We start from the raw sequence: 15,757 nt of genomic DNA, 5'->3' as shown, positions 1-15,757 counted from the left end.
ATAACATGCATGGTGTCTAAGTCATAAGTCAGTGCCTCACCAGCAATGAACCTCACCGCACGTCACCGATATATATATATATATAGTGTCCCAAACTGGTGCCAAATCTTTCTTGTATTGATTTAACAAGTATGTAAAATCCACAGTCGTAATCGAAGTGGAAATATCCGAGTGCTCTTGAATGTCTCTGATGTTCTGCTTGGCGTTCTCTGCCGTTACGTTCTCCCTTCTTCGTTTGTGGAGTTACAATATCTGGGTTCATAAGAGCCCCCAGCGATGAGGCACGAGAACTGCCTGCCTCACCTCGAATCTGTATGGCGTTTGCTGTCTCGAATAACATGCCATTTTCGATCGCTCCTCAGCACACGAAACACGTGACACACACAGTTGGTGACAATAAAAACAGTACATTAAATACATAGAATAAATTATGGAAAATCAGTTCATACATTAAATGTTTGTAACCATTTTATTGGCTCCGTACAGACAGACGGAGCATGCTCTCATAGAATAGCAACTGGTGCAGTTAGCCAGAAGTTGCGCAATCCCAGGTGATGCTCAGCTTACTGCTGCATCACCGGCTTTGCTTCCAAACATTTGAATTGGAAAATGGAAAAATTAAGCAATTTTCAATGAAAAAAAAACACCAGATTTGATTAAATTAAATGATAGATACTTGGTGAAAATATCTCTATAAATGATTTCATTCTTATTTTTCAATGATAACAGACTGCACGCCTGTCACCTGCTTCCTGTGATAATTATGCGTTTTCTTCAGGTCTGTTTCACTTTTGGGTTTTTTCAAATAATTCAGGTTGCCCACAAACTCCTGCTTCTTCTGCTGAATTCTGCTATACCTTTGCTAAATTTAATTACTTAAAGGTTTTCTACAATGTATGACTTTATCTTTATGTTTTTTTCTACATCTTAATCTTGGTTCTCATCTTTCTTGCATGTCTCCATCCTGCCAATATGCCTCTATTGCTCCTTTATGCTTTGTTTTGCTATGTTTCCCTTCTTCAAATATTTCTGGTTGTGTACTAATTTCTCCTATAAATTTCCTCTTTTTGATTTGTTTCACTATTTAACTGATTCAACTATTTCTATTTCTTCTGCTTTCTTCAACTTAAGCTTTTCTCTACATTTTCTGGCATTTCTGCAACAGTCATTCTGCAAATATGCATTCTCACGGCTGTTTCGCTAGGAACAGCTATTTTTCTAGTTATTATTATTATTATTATTATTATTCTGTCTTCCGTACGTTTTACAAAGTTCTACTACTTCTACTATCTTTCACTAATCTTAATCTTTCACTAGCTATTTTTCTAGTTAGGGGCATGCCATAGCAATGCATAAGGAGAGCAGACTTGCAAAGCAAGTCAGTCACTGCCTCCATGCATTGCATGGCAGGCACCTATTGTTCTACACCTAATAGAATATCTCTTTATTATTAGGGGCATGCCATAGCAATGCATAAGGAGAGCAGTGACTGACTTGCGAAGCAAGTCAACAAGTCAGTCACTGCCTCCATGCATTGCATGGCAGGCACCTATTGTTCTACACCCAATAGAATATCTCTCAATTATTAGGGGCATGCCATAGCAATGCATAAGGAGAGCAGTGACTGACTTGCTGACTTGCACAGCAAGGCAGTTCATTAGCATTAGTACAAAAGTTAGCATTTCACTGTCTTTCACTAGTGCACTAGCACTTTTACCTAAAGTTAGCTATTAGCTAATTTTCTCATTGATTAGACATGTTTGGTAGACTGAATGGAGCAGGTAAAATGAAAACAACATGGTCCTGTTGATTCCACATGCTACTGCCAGCATTTAGGCTAACATTAGCATATTGGCTAATTTTAGCTTGTGCATTAATTTTAACATAATGAATGGTACAAGTACAGCTTAGTCAACATGCTTCTGCCTCTCCACAGGTTATTGACTACATTGCAGCTTTCTTTAGCATTAATGCTAATTTTTAGCATCATAACGCTGGCTCAAAGTCGACGGGCACACTTTGGCATGCCCCTTTAAAATTTCTGCAGGAATTTTCTAGTTAGGGGCATGCTATAGCATGCCCCTAACTATGGCATGCCCCTCCAATGCATAAGGAGAGCAGTGTCACTGCCTCCATGCATTGCATGGCAGGCACCTATTGTTCTACACCCAATAGAATGTCTCTATTATTATTATAAAAATAATTTATTATTCTTCCGCTACCGTTAATGCGGCTCGTACCGCTGCGTGCCCACCCACAAAAGTGGTATCAAAACGTTCGGCTCAATCCCGGGAAGTGAGCTATTATTTTTATTGGGGATCGTAGTTATGACGGCGACGTAAAAAACGAAAAACGAGCAAAATTTCCAACTGCCGAAACGCAGAGTGTAACTGACATCAACTGCCGTTTTTTTAGAGTGAGAAACAGAGTGGATTTTTGACCCCAAAATAATTTTGAAATCGCTTTCATGCCTACAAAAATTGCTACGTTATCCTTTGTATTTTAAATATGTCGAGGCAAAAAAACAAATAAGCTGCAAAACCTCTGTGGAATGTTTACATGTTTGCATTTGGGTCTGAAGACCACACCCACCTGACTCCTTGGCTACTCGCAGTCTGTCTGGCCAGTCATCAAGGCGTCCCAGACATTTGGACAAGTATGTCTGGATGGTGACACAGTCCAGCAGGAGGACATGGTTGTCTGCTCCAACACGAAGAATAGGATCAACGACGACGTAGCCTCCTCCTAACCTCTCCACATCTCTGTGAGAACAGCATTACATTCAGCACAAACATTGACATATGCCATTCAAAACATGTAACTTCCATGTCTTATCTTAGAGCCAAGGTCTCCATTCTGTCAGAGATCCTGAGACAATTTCACATGCAAGAATTCTAAGCTAGAAATCATGTTTACGCCTATAAAACCACTGCAACCTCCCAAAGGCTGAAATGAAAATAATTAAAAGTTTTTTGTTGAAGCTATAAACAGTAAATGCATGTTCATATTAGCTAAACATATTTTTTTAGCTAATCTGAAAAACAGATCAGCCATTGAAGACATGGTTTGAGGTCAACCATTTAACCTAGTTTCAAATGTTACCCTAAATGTGTCAGGAAATCCAACTCTGCACTCTTCCTGCCAGGTCAGGCTCAACTTCAATCATCCAGATACTGAATCTGCACCAGATTCAGTATCTGGGAGTAAAATGCTCCCATTAGTATTTCTTGACATTGATGAATTTGAATTGTAGTAGATTTATCAAGAACTAAAACCTGAAGGGTTGTTTTTCTTATAAATCCAGGTCAACCAAAGCAGACACGTTGCATTTTCTAAAACTTGCCTGGTCAAGAGAGAGCCTTTATTAGCTTTGAGCACTCTATAATGTTGACTGCACAAGGTGAAAAGCAAATCAGAAAAAGATAAAATGAGGCAAAATAATGATCAATTCTTTCATAGTCTATTGGATTCCAAACAAACACTTTTTTTCCTTAAATTAAAATCAATGATGGTCGAGAAGAACATCACAAAAAAAATGTAATGTCAAAGTGTAACAAATTTCTACAAAATTATGACAAATAAAAGATGTTGTCAAATAAGTTGAAATATTTATCCCTTCAAAGGGATTGATCTAATTAAACAAAAGTCCAGTCAATTGGTGCCAGTCATCTCACAATGAGTGGAATGGAGACCAGCTGAGTGTCTCAAGTGATTGTAGTATAAAGATAAATGTGTCTGGAGGCTCCATTCATTTGTTATTCCTGTTTACCATTATGGCATAGACACTAGAGAATACTCCAAGCAAATCAGCGAAAAAGTTTTTGAAAAGTATCAGTCAGAGGATGGATACAACAAGGCCCTAAACATCCCCTGGAGTTCAGCTCCATCATCAAGAAATTGAATGAATGTGGTTGTGTATATCTGCCTAGATCACTGGTGCCCAAAGTCAGTCCTCAAGGGCCGGTATCCTGCATGTTTTAGTTCTCTCTCAGGTGGTAGTAACCTTAGGCATGTCAATATACTTCTTAGGTCATCTAACGAGCCATCATTTGATCCAGGTGAGTTAAACCAGGAAGAGAACTGAAACATGCCGGATGCCGGCCCTCGAGGACCGGACCGACTTTGGGAACCACCGTCTTAGGGGGTTTACTATTTTGCCTGTGTTGGATCCCCAGGAAACATCTATAGGTGGTGCCAGCTTTGAACAGTTTGAGGCAGTTTCTTTGTCCCATTTGTCTTGTAGTTAAACACCTGCGGCCGACAAATTGTCCATTAGACTGTCTCCCTGCTCGTTTATATTTAAAGATATTTTTCTTGTCATTGGGCCATAGGTCCTCACCTTGATAAATATCTCTATTTTGACTGGACATGTCCCTGCTGCTTTCAAACATGCCATGGTACACCCATTATTAAAAAAAACGAACTTAGACCATGGTATTCTTGCAAATTTTAGACCTATTTCTAAACTACCGTTTTTTTATCAAAAGTTTTAGAGAAGATTGTTTTTACTCAGCTCCAGTCTTTTCTAACAGATCATGATATATCTGAGAAATTCCAAACTGGTTTTAAATGTGGACACAGTACAGAAACCGCCTTTCTTAGCGCATTTAATGATGAGGGACATTGAGTTTTTGTTATTAGATTTAAGTTCAGCATTCGATACCATTGACCACAACATCCTTTTACTTCGATTGAAGCACTGCGTTGGTCTTAAGGTAATTTTTTTATATAGCACATTTTCAGCAACAAGGCAATTCAAAGTGCTTAAGGGTACAGTTTTAGGCTGCATTCACACTGCATCCTGAAGTGACCCAATTCCGATTTTTTGTCAAATTAGACAAAAAATCTGATTTTTTGTCAGATATGGGACCTGTATGCAGAAAACATACAGGTCCCATATGTGTGGGACCTGTATGTGTGGGACATACAGGTCCCACACATATGGGACCTGTATGTTTTCTGCAGTCTGAACAGGCAAACGACCTGAAAGTGTCCCACATGCGCCGTGGGCGCAATAGCGTCAGTGTCTCAATTCCAATGTTTTTTTATGTAATGCAACCTGTATCCAATCTTTTCATGACAGTCTGAACAGCACAGGTCAGATTTTTTTTTAATGTGACCCATATCCGACATGTATCAGATTCAAATGCAACCTAACGTTCAGGTCGCATTCATCCGAATTGAACGTCACTGATTCTCAACAAATCTCACTATTCTGCATCCTGATATGTGCAAGCGGGAAGTGGACAACAACTTCAAATATGTAAGCTATGCTCCACCATTAGCAACCATGTTTACTTCGGCAAACACTGAGGACTTATTCTTTTTATGGCAGTTGGCAGAACACTGAAAACGCTGACGCTATTTCACCCTCTACTGCACATGCAGGACACTTTCAAGTTGTTTGCCTGTTCATACTGCAGAACGCATACAGGTCGCATATGTTTGGCAGTGGGAACGGCCCCAGCAAAAAAAATCAGATCTGACAAAAAATCGGAATTGTGTCACTTCAGGCTGCAGTGTGAATGCAGTTTCAGTGTTCTGCCAGCCGCCATAAAAAGAAGTCCACAGTTTTTGCAGAAGTGAACATGGATGCAAACGGTGGAGCATAGTTTACATATTTGAAGTTGTTGTCAGCCAGCACATTAACAACTTAATCCTCATTATAGGTTGTTGTTGTTATTCTTCCCGCTTGCGCATATCAGGACGCAGAATAGTGACATTTGTCCAGTATCAGCGACGTTCAGTTCGGATGACGTATCCTATTCAAATGGACGTCAAGACGCATTTGAATAGGATACGTATCAGATATGGGTCGCATTCTAAAAGAATCCAACCTGTGTTGTTCAGACTGTCATTAAAGGATCAAATACAGGTCGCATTACGTCAAAAAAAAAAATCGGAATTGGGTCGCTTCAGGCTGCAGTGTGAAGGCAGCCCAAGATTGGTTCTCATCGTATTTGAAAGACAGAAGTTTTTCTGTTCATCTTGATCACTGTTCCTCAGGGGCAGCACCCCTAAATTATGGAGTACCTTAAGGTTCAATTTCAGGCCCTATTTTATTTATTTTGTATTTGCTGCCTCTTGCTCATATCTTTAAGAAATGTAATATCTCTTTTCACTGCTTTGCTGATGAGCAGATATGCCCCTCATTAACCTACTTCAGGATGATTCCCTACAGCTTTTAACAGATTGCTTAACAGAAGTTAGCCAGTGGATGAACCAAAACTTTCTTCACTTAAATCAAAATAAAACCGAAATTATTCTGTTTGGACAAAATAGCCTTATTAGTAACAAAATTATTTGTTCCCTTGCTCCTTTTTATCAGTCTTCTGTTAGGAATCTTGGTGTTATTTTTGACAACTGTCAAAAATAACAACGAGAAACGAGAGCACATAACACCAGTATTAGCTTCTCTGCACTGGCTGCCAGTTTCTTATTGGATTGATGTTAAAATTCTTTTATTGGTTTTTAAAACTTTACATGGCGTAGCTCCACTTTACCTTCAAGACCTTTTTCATAGCCATTCCGTCTCTAGAACATTTTGGGGAAATACATTTTTCTTACATATTCCTAGAACCAGACTGAAAAGCAGAGATCATCGTGCATTCGCTGTCACTACTCCTAATCTGTGGAACAACGTACCTTTTAACATTAGATCTGCTCAAAGTCTGGAACATTTTAAATCACTTCTAAAAACTAATTTTTATTCTTTAGCTTTTCTGACATTGTAATTTACTTGCCCTGTTTGTTTTACTTTGTGTTTTATTCTTATGCGTTTCATCTGTGTTTTATGAATACTGTACAGCACTTTGGTGCAGTTAATATCTGTTTTTAAAGTGCTTTATAAATAAAATTGACATTGACCCATAAATACATAAGCTAGTATAAATACCTGGAAGGGTGCCACCACATGTCCAAATATCCATGGCCAACAGTCCCTGCTTACAGTAGCAAAAGTAGTTTTAATAATAATAATAATATTATATTGTCATAATTCTATTAGTTTATATTGTACTTGTGTGCATGAATGAAAATGAAAGATTTTATATAAAGCACTGTCTGATGTCATTTCATTACAGTAGTTTGAAATGTTTCCAGATTGCGTGGAGTCACTGCCTTGCAGAATTCAGTCTTCTTAGAACTTTTCATACCACATTCATTTTTAAATATGCCATCTTGTGTGTACAAACATGAGGGCCCAGGACACATCTGACTACACTGAAGTTTCAGCAGCTGAGATGGAGAGACTCCGCATGGATTCTGCTGCCTGGGTTCTTAACCAGTCACAGCTTTAAGGGTGACTGGTTAAGAAAGTCACTGTTGAAAAAAAATTAGGTTCAAGGCTGGACTAAAGATTACAATATTTTTTGTATGGCTTATGTCTCCTATTTTTATTTAAATGTTTTATGATAATTCATAAGCCTGGCCATGTGGGCAGAACAATGGCACTGGAACTATGTATTCAGAGAACATTTATTTTCCAGCAAGGCAACGACCCAAAGCATCCATCTAGAGCTACACAAAGACAACAAGGTGAAGGTTCTGGAGTGGCCCAGTCAAGCCCAGACTTTTTAATCCCATAGAGAATTTGTGGAAGGACTTGAATGGGGCTGTTCACAGCTGATCTCCCCCAACCTGACAGAGCTGGAACATTTTAACAGGAAGAATGGAGAAAAACTCCAGCTGCAAATGAGCAACTGACTCAGAGGGATCCACTCTGACTCCCCTGCTGGGACGGCAGCCAAAAAAACATTCACTAAATACTGAGTTGAAAGGGGTAAATATTTATACGATCACTGATGTTAAATATTTTTTACTTAAATGTCATTATTTTGTAGAAATCAGTTTTCACTTTAACAGTAAAATAATTTTTGTCAAAATAATAAAAATGTTGCTGATCATGATTAATTTCTAAAAGCAATAAAAGGGGGTGAATACTTTTTACAGGCACCGTAGAGCTCAGACTATATGGTACTTAAGTCCTCTAAGACTTGAAATAGCACAGCATGTGTTGTACTTTAGCCAAGAGACTCCATGAGACATTAGCTGTGTTTCCATTACAAATGTGCTCAAAACTTTAATATTCCACATCTGGTTGTTGATCATGTGATTCATATGATGCAAAAAAAAAGGTGTTTCCACTGCAGTTTTGTGAAATGGACCAATTTTGATATGGCCAAAACAAACCTTGTCCTGGCCCCAAAATGTTTTAATCAAAAAACAAGAGTTTTCATTCAATAAATTTTATTTTGAAATAGCTATGCAATTATATGGTCAATGGAGATGCATTGACCATACAGAAAGTGTGCAAGTTTTGCTAGATCTCAAAATTGATTTAGTCATTTCCCCCCACCCCCTCAATTTTTTCTCACCCTACAAGTAAATAAAGTTCATGTACCAAAGTAATGTTAATTGTACCACAAATTTTCCAATTATAGATTTTAACAATTGCAGTATGAGTCACTCTTACGCATATCCAAAGTAGTACTGGTAGGATCCAGCAATCTTGAGCTCTAGGGAGCAGTACTTATCAGAGTCATCCTCCCTTCCTGTTGGGTAGTTCCAGGCTAAAACACGGAAGTTGTTTCGAATGAACTTCTGTCCATCAAGTGGGTAGTTGGTGTGAACTATAACTCTCCTTCCTTGAAGGCTTGGACCCAGGCGGAACTGGAGCTCAAAACCTGAAGAGACACAACAGCTTTCCTTTTATTAAGCAGCATTGTGGGACGCTAAACCTAAGAAAGAACCAGCACAGAACTTTTGTAGATCTTTTCTTAGTCTTTATCTTTTTTTTTCCCCATGTCATGCAGTTTGGACAAAATGTATTATCTAAATCTGCGTAAAAAATTCCACTATCATACATAGCACATACTTAGAACACACAACTTTTTCTGTCAAATTTTGCTTAACTCCTTGCATGAGAACTACAAGTGAAAATAATAATAATAATAATAATAATAATAAAACAAAAAAACACAATACACAGATACTGCATCCCCTCCCTAAAATAGAAGCCTGTTTAATCTCACTCCTGGTACAGGAGAATCTCACAGCTCTGAAACAGGCACACACAGTGGGTGTCTGCAGCCATTTTGACCCTTCACAGTCTAGTCTATATATAGTTGAGATTTACAGCCAGCTCACAAATGCCTACCAGGTTCAAATAGCTGTAAATGTCAAGAGACACACTTTTCTGGTGCCTGTTGAAGATGTGCTGCCAGCATGCAGCGCAACTTTTTTCACTGAATAAAGACATACCTGAATATATTCCATGGATTCAGGGTACAACTAGGGTACGCCATACTGCCTCAGGAAAGTGGCCTTTTTCCACCTTATAAACTTGAAATTAAACTATTTTGGGTCATTTGAATGTTCAGAAAGCATGAAACATTTAATATACACAGAACTAGGGCTGAAACGATTCCTCGAGTGATTCGAGTGCCTCGATTATTAAAATTCCTCGAGGAAAATGCATCTGCCTCGAAGCTTCGTTAAGTTATATTTTATTATTTAGTGCACTGTGTTCTGGCTGGGTTAGTACTTGCAGTGCACAATACTCTCACTTCTGCCTGGGTTGTTGATGAAAGCTAAGTGTTTAGCAGCATAATGTCCAGTTTTCTCAAGTTCGGCCTGTGAGGATTTTATTGATTCATGATAATGTCCGGGGCTTTTCTCCTCGCAAAGCAGCTGCTTGGTGGCTGGTTCAGAGCGAACGGCGAGGAAGATCACTGCAGGTGTATTTATACAGGTGAGAGAAAGAACACGGTGGGGCAGGTGCGCATTTTTGATTAACATAAGTGTAGCTTTAAGGACGAATTTGAAAATTTATTTCATATCATTCCGGTCTCAACAAATTGGTGGCAGAGCACATCGTGACGTTACGTACCTGGTAGATGTTTCTGTGTATGATGAACAAAGGTGTCAAATCCCATCGCTAACATGAATACAAAAGCTATAAATGTCTGGGCAAGGTGAGAGTTCATTTATTAAATAGAATGAAGATGAATACATAAATGAAAAGCTGGAGTACAGACATTTTTTATATAAGCGTATTTGTGAGCTATTGTTACAGGTTAATTTTCTAAACTACAGAAAAGTTGTTAGGGAATCTCAAATGTGATAAATTGGATTCATGTTGATATGCAATGGTACTACTGCTTTTATGTTAGATTTACCAATGTTTCATTTTATCTTATTTTTTATCCAATTACTCAAAGGAAATATGAAGATGAAATATTCATCTTCATGAATATGAATATTTCATATTCATATGTATATGAATATGAAATATGAATATTTCATATTAATATTAATATGTAATATTAGGTAAGTCATTTTTGTGTTACTATTTTCTCCAGGTGAAGTGGGATGGGACAGCTAGATAAGTGCGGAAGGGGGAGCAGGAATCAACATTCACCAGCTGAGTTAATAAGTTACGTTTTAGACAACTAAAAACTGGTGTTAAATCTATTTATTTATTAATAAACTTCTTGCAAACATCAATAAGCCAGAGTATCTGGTTGGAAATAATTTAGAATGCTCATTACGTGAAAAGATACACTTATGTGCCTAAAAGTATACATTAAATTATGCAATCTGAATAACAGTGGCAGTCTGTCTGAACTTCTGCCAAACAAATATTTGATCAGAATAATTTTGTTCAGCTTTAGTTATTAAGATACTTGTGTTAAGAAATAATTGTATTGCACTTCATAACAACCAGTCATGTTAACTAGACATTTGTCTGCCAGTCTACCTGACACTGTGCAGAAAGGGGCATTTTTGAAATGGTATTTAAATAAATGCTGACATTGTTTTTGTTTTTTCATCACAGACTATGAGAATGTCCAGAAGAGATTCACCAAGTTTGAATTCATGAAAAGGCTTTCACCATGATTAACTATTGCAAGAACAGCTGTAATTTCTGAACATTCCTGGAAAACCTTCAAAGAGCTGCTGCCAGAAAATGAAGACAAGAAGAATGATCTACTGTTTTCAGAGCAGTACAGGAAGGCTATAACAAAGGAGATGGCTGACACAATCAAAGCAAAAGATGTTACTGTTGAAATAACCTATTTTCTTAAGTTAAAGAGTAAGTAATTCTGTTTTAGTTTTTCAATCAGTATTTCAGAGTAATAACATACTGACCAGACGTTAAACCCTGTTTGAAGAACAAGTTATCTTTTGTTTAATTCCAATGTACAAAGGGTTTGTTCTACAGCTATGATGGTAGTTATAAGTAGTCCAGTGTGTTTCACTTCACTTGAGGAAAGACTTAATATCAGTGACTCTGTTAGCATAGCATTTGACACTGCAATAACACTAAATCACATCTTTATAATTGTTGCTACTAGTTTCCCTTTACTTGAGGTAAAAGTTAATATTAATGACACTGTAATAACAATGACATATTCCTAACTGGTGGTACTTGTTCCACTTGATGTAAAAGAAATTGTTATTGACTCTTATTAAATCATTTGAAAGTGTAATGAAGCTTAATTAAATCTTTATTGTTGGTCCTACTTGGTTTGCTTTCTTTCAGGTAGTGAGAATATTAATCGCTGTTTTGTTGAAGCTTTTGATAGTATAATAATTAAATCATTATGACTACTATTGTCATAAAGATAATTTTGTTTAGGTTAATGACAAGTTGTCAAAGACATTTTTGTCTAGCTGTCAAGTTTTCATAACAAGGACATTTTGAATAATGTCAACTTTGTATTAAAAGTGTCATGATTTACCAAATGAGACTTTATGACAACAGTCAAATATTCATTTAGACTTACTCATGTTCATGACAGGTATTATGTCATGTTTATGACAGTGTCATGTCAGTCTTATTCACAACCCTTCAAATAAAGTGTTACCAAAATTAAAGAAATGTATGTATGCACCTGCAACCTCTGCTCCATCAGAAAGGGTTTTAATAGCAGGACTTGAGATGAATAGGAAAAATAGATTCATTTTTCAACATATTTAAAATATATTAGTCCTGAATTGTAATTGTAAAGCAGCTGATATTTTCTTGTTAAAATGAACATATTTCAGAGATAATTATACATTAAATAAGTAAATTGGTTAAGTGATTGAAATCAATTTATCATTACATTTTAATAAAATACAAATTCTATTAATGCTGATAACTGCTTTTAACACTTCTTGGAAAGTGATGTCCTTTGCTTGAAAACTACATATAACATACACAGGCATGTCGTGATAAACGATAAATCAATTAATCGCACTATAAATTAAAATTATTGACCTCATTTTAATTTATCGGCTTTATTGTTTCTTCCTGCCTTTTTCTCTATTGATGACACTGAATGAAAAAAGGCTAAACTCCTCCTTACTCATTTCCTTAGTGTAATGCTCAGCTCACACTGCACAATTTTAGAATAAAGTTTGATTTTCACCATTTTTTTTGCATCTCTTTCATACTAGAACTGCTCTAATTAAAAAACTACTACACCTAGACACTTTAAATCTGGACTAGATTATTCTCCTCTTCAAGAAGAAACTTCATAACCATGTTTGGGATTTGTGAAACATTTTTCTGATTCGTGAAACTTCAATAAAGGTTGATTTTACCACTTTTTTGCATCTGGGTTGCATTAGAACTGCTCTGGCTCCAAAACTACAACACCTAGACACTTCAAACCTGCACTCAATTATTCTGCTCCAGTAGCAGAATATTTAAAACCATGTTTGGAATTTGTGAAACCTTTTTCTGATTTGTGAAACTTCAATAAAGGTTGATTTCAGACGGGGGTTTTTTATTTTTATCTTGGTCACATGAAAGCTGCTCAAGCTTCAAAACTACAACACCTAGACACTTCAGACCTGGACTATATTATTCTGCTCTAATAGTAGAATATTTTAATCCATGTTTGGGATTTGTGAAACCTTTATGTGATTTGTGAAACTTCACTAAATATTACTATTCACACTTGTTCCATGCAGTTTTTTTCAAATTCAATTCTAATTCAAAACCACTTTATTAATCCCAATGGTAAATTAAATGTTGGTGTAACTCATTAATTCTTCAAATAGCGATTGTAGATGGGGATGGCTGTTGGAAGGAAAGATCTTCTGCAGCGGTCTGATAAGTGAAGTGAAGTTTCACAACTCAGAAAAAGGTTTCAGAAATCCTAAACATGGTTTTAAATGTTCTGCTATTAATTGAAAGTAATCTGATACAGGTTTGAATAGTCTAGGTGTTGCAGATTTGGAATTAGACCAGTTCTAGTGTGATCCAGATGCAAAAAAAGTGGTAAAATCAACTTTCATTGAAGTTTTACAAATCAGAAAAAGGTTTCACAAATCTTCCAAACATGGTTCTAAATATTCTGTTATTAGTTGAGAATAATCCAGTTGAGGTTTGAAGAGCCTAGGAGTTGTAGATTTGAAATTAGAACAATTCTCGTGTGACCAAGATTTTTAAAAAAGTGGTAAAATAAACCTTTATTGAAGTTTCACAAATCAGAAAAAGGCTTCACAAATCCCAAACATGGTTTTAAATATTTTGCTATTAATTGAAAATAATCTGGTCCAGGTTTGAAGTGTCTAGGTGTTGTAGATTTGGAATTAGAGCAGTTCTCGTGTAACCAAGATTAAAAGAAAGTGGTGAAATCACCCTTGTTTTAAAGTTTCACAATTCCAATAAAGGTTTCACAAATCACAAACATGGTTCTAAATCTTCTGCTATTAGAACAGAATAATCTAGCCCAAGTTTGAAGAGGCTATGAGTTGTATTTTAGGAACTGGAGCAGTTCTAGTATGATCTAGATGCAAAAAAGTGGTGAAAATCTAACTTTATTGTTAGAAATTATAATTTTTCCATCTAAAAGTTGCAGGAGACTGGCCCTCGAGGCCTGGAGTTGCCCGCCCCTGGGTTAAGGTCTGGACTTTGACTGGGCCATTCCAACACGTCGTATTGGATCTCACTTATGCTCATATGCGAGTCAAGGCAGTTGAGCGAATACTTTTGGCAATATAGTGTATGTGTCAAAGTGTGTTTTGGTAACACAAAAGTGTTACCAAAATCTCTATATAAAAAATTTCCATAATTTTAAGAGTAATATGAAGCAAGAGAATAATTACCTTGTTCAAGTCTGAACAAAGTTCTCTCTAAATTCTCCTTTTCGTTAAGCATGAGTACTCTGATTTGCTTTAGGTGCTGAGGCAGCATCATGGAAGTTCTCCTGAACTTGGAGGGAACCCTGGTCTCCTGTCAGGGGAGAAAAGCAACAAGTTACTTTATTAATGTACTCACTGGACTCCAACACAGCATATGTCTGAATAAACCATAAAGAGATGCTTCCTGTGACGTCAGACATTTTCCACTGAAGTGGAGAAATTTACTGGCATCGGATTTAATGAAAGAGATTACACCACACAAGTAACCCTTCCAGTTGCCCAAGGCTGTATTGAACATGGAAGCTGGAACTGAAGGATCTTTGGTTAATTTGTTAAAAATTACTCAGGGATCTCACTAATTTAGTATACCAATGAAAGGCCCATGTATTTTAGTCGATCACTAAGTGAAACTCATACTCCTCCCATCTATTGTTTACACCCACTTGTCCATGCAAGGCCGGGGTGGGCGTGTCTAACTGTGTGAGAGGTGGGTTAAACCCTGGACAGGTTACTAATCTATAACAGGACAAACAAACATGCGCAACACACATCTAAGCTCATTCTCCTGTGGGATACTAACCAATCATGCATATTGTTGATATACAATGCAGGGAATAAACTGTGGGAATAAACTGAATATATACCCACACATGCACAGGGAGAAAATGCAAACTCTATGCAGAAAGACTCCAAGCTGACATCCCAAACCCAGGACCTTCCTTCTGCAGCCATGGAAACTCTCACTAAATTAATCAATTTGGATTCATTCATTAGCTGTAAACCCGAATCCTTCAAATAAACACAAATAAACATTCTGCATCACTCTATATAATGAAATGAGTTTGACTTTCAGAAGTTAATTACTGAAATAATTTAGCAATATTTCAACCTTCTGAAATTACTATTATAACATCCTACCTGAAATGCACTTGTACATTTGTTTGAAAAAGTAATAAAATTAAGTTTAAATAAAAGTTTTAATATGACATCAGTAAAACTATTTGAAATTAACAATGTTGCCTATTGATGTTAGTTATCAACAGGCAACTAACATTTGATACAATGCATAAGACAAGATCTGCTCAGCTGCAACAACAAAGCTAGGGATATCAGAGCAAGACAAAGAGCAGCCTATAAAATGTTACAAAACAATGAGGTTTGACAGAACAATAGACAACTCTTGAAGAGAGGAAGCCTCAGCAAATCAACATAAAACATCCCAGTTGCAAAAAGAACTTACCAAAGAGACGGGCATTAGACAGATTACAATGAGGAGTCTCAAACTGAAGAAGAAACCTAAAAGCACATAGTCTACTGGTAAGATATTGGGTCACAACATTTGAGCTTCTATGTTCAGCCAAGTATCGGACTGGTTATCAGTACCGGCTTGTTGCTAGTTTTACATTACTTGAATTGATAATGGGAATAAGCTAACAATAATAATGAGCAGTGAGCAAGAAAATGATTCAGGAAGTTAAAAAAAATTCAAATTAAAACCAAGATGTTTTATTTTTATTTGACTTATTCCTCATTTTTTTGTATTATTTTTTTCTCTTTTCATCAACTTATTCTATTGTGTTACTGTTTTTGCATGCTTTTGTGCAGTATTAAACCAGTT

At 36.7% G+C, this 15,757-nt stretch overlaps 1 protein-coding gene across 10 annotated transcripts in view; it reads right to left on the bottom strand.

Annotated features, from left to right (window-relative positions):
* Window positions 1-15,757, bottom strand: part of agla (amylo-alpha-1, 6-glucosidase, 4-alpha-glucanotransferase a) — a 159,911-nt gene that overhangs the window by 121,808 nt on the left and 22,346 nt on the right. For 7 of the 10 annotated variants that reach the window (XR_535914.2, XR_014084137.1, XR_014084136.1 and 4 more), the window contains 4 exons: window positions 15,380-15,435; window positions 14,104-14,230; window positions 8,474-8,684; window positions 2,593-2,762 (listed from right to left, as the gene is read on the bottom strand). Coding sequence is in view for 7 of the 10 variants with exons in the window: in XM_008433504.2 (XP_008431726.1) it covers window positions 2,593-2,762; window positions 8,474-8,684; window positions 14,104-14,230; window positions 15,380-15,435 (564 nt within the window). In the remaining 3 variants the exon portion in view is untranslated. The remainder of the gene's footprint in view (window positions 1-2,592; window positions 2,763-8,473; window positions 8,685-14,103; window positions 14,231-15,379; window positions 15,436-15,757) is intronic. The other 3 variants (XM_081597816.1, XM_017309975.2, XM_081597817.1) reach the window with 1 other exon arrangement.

This window comes from Poecilia reticulata, chromosome 17 (assembly GCF_904066995.2).
Source record: "Poecilia reticulata chromosome 17, P_reticulata-male-v2, whole genome shotgun sequence".
Lineage (NCBI taxonomy): Eukaryota > Metazoa > Chordata > Actinopteri > Cyprinodontiformes > Poeciliidae > Poecilia > Poecilia reticulata.
Note: the sequence above shows the minus strand (reverse complement) of the source record. Positions and strands in the feature narration are given on the sequence as shown.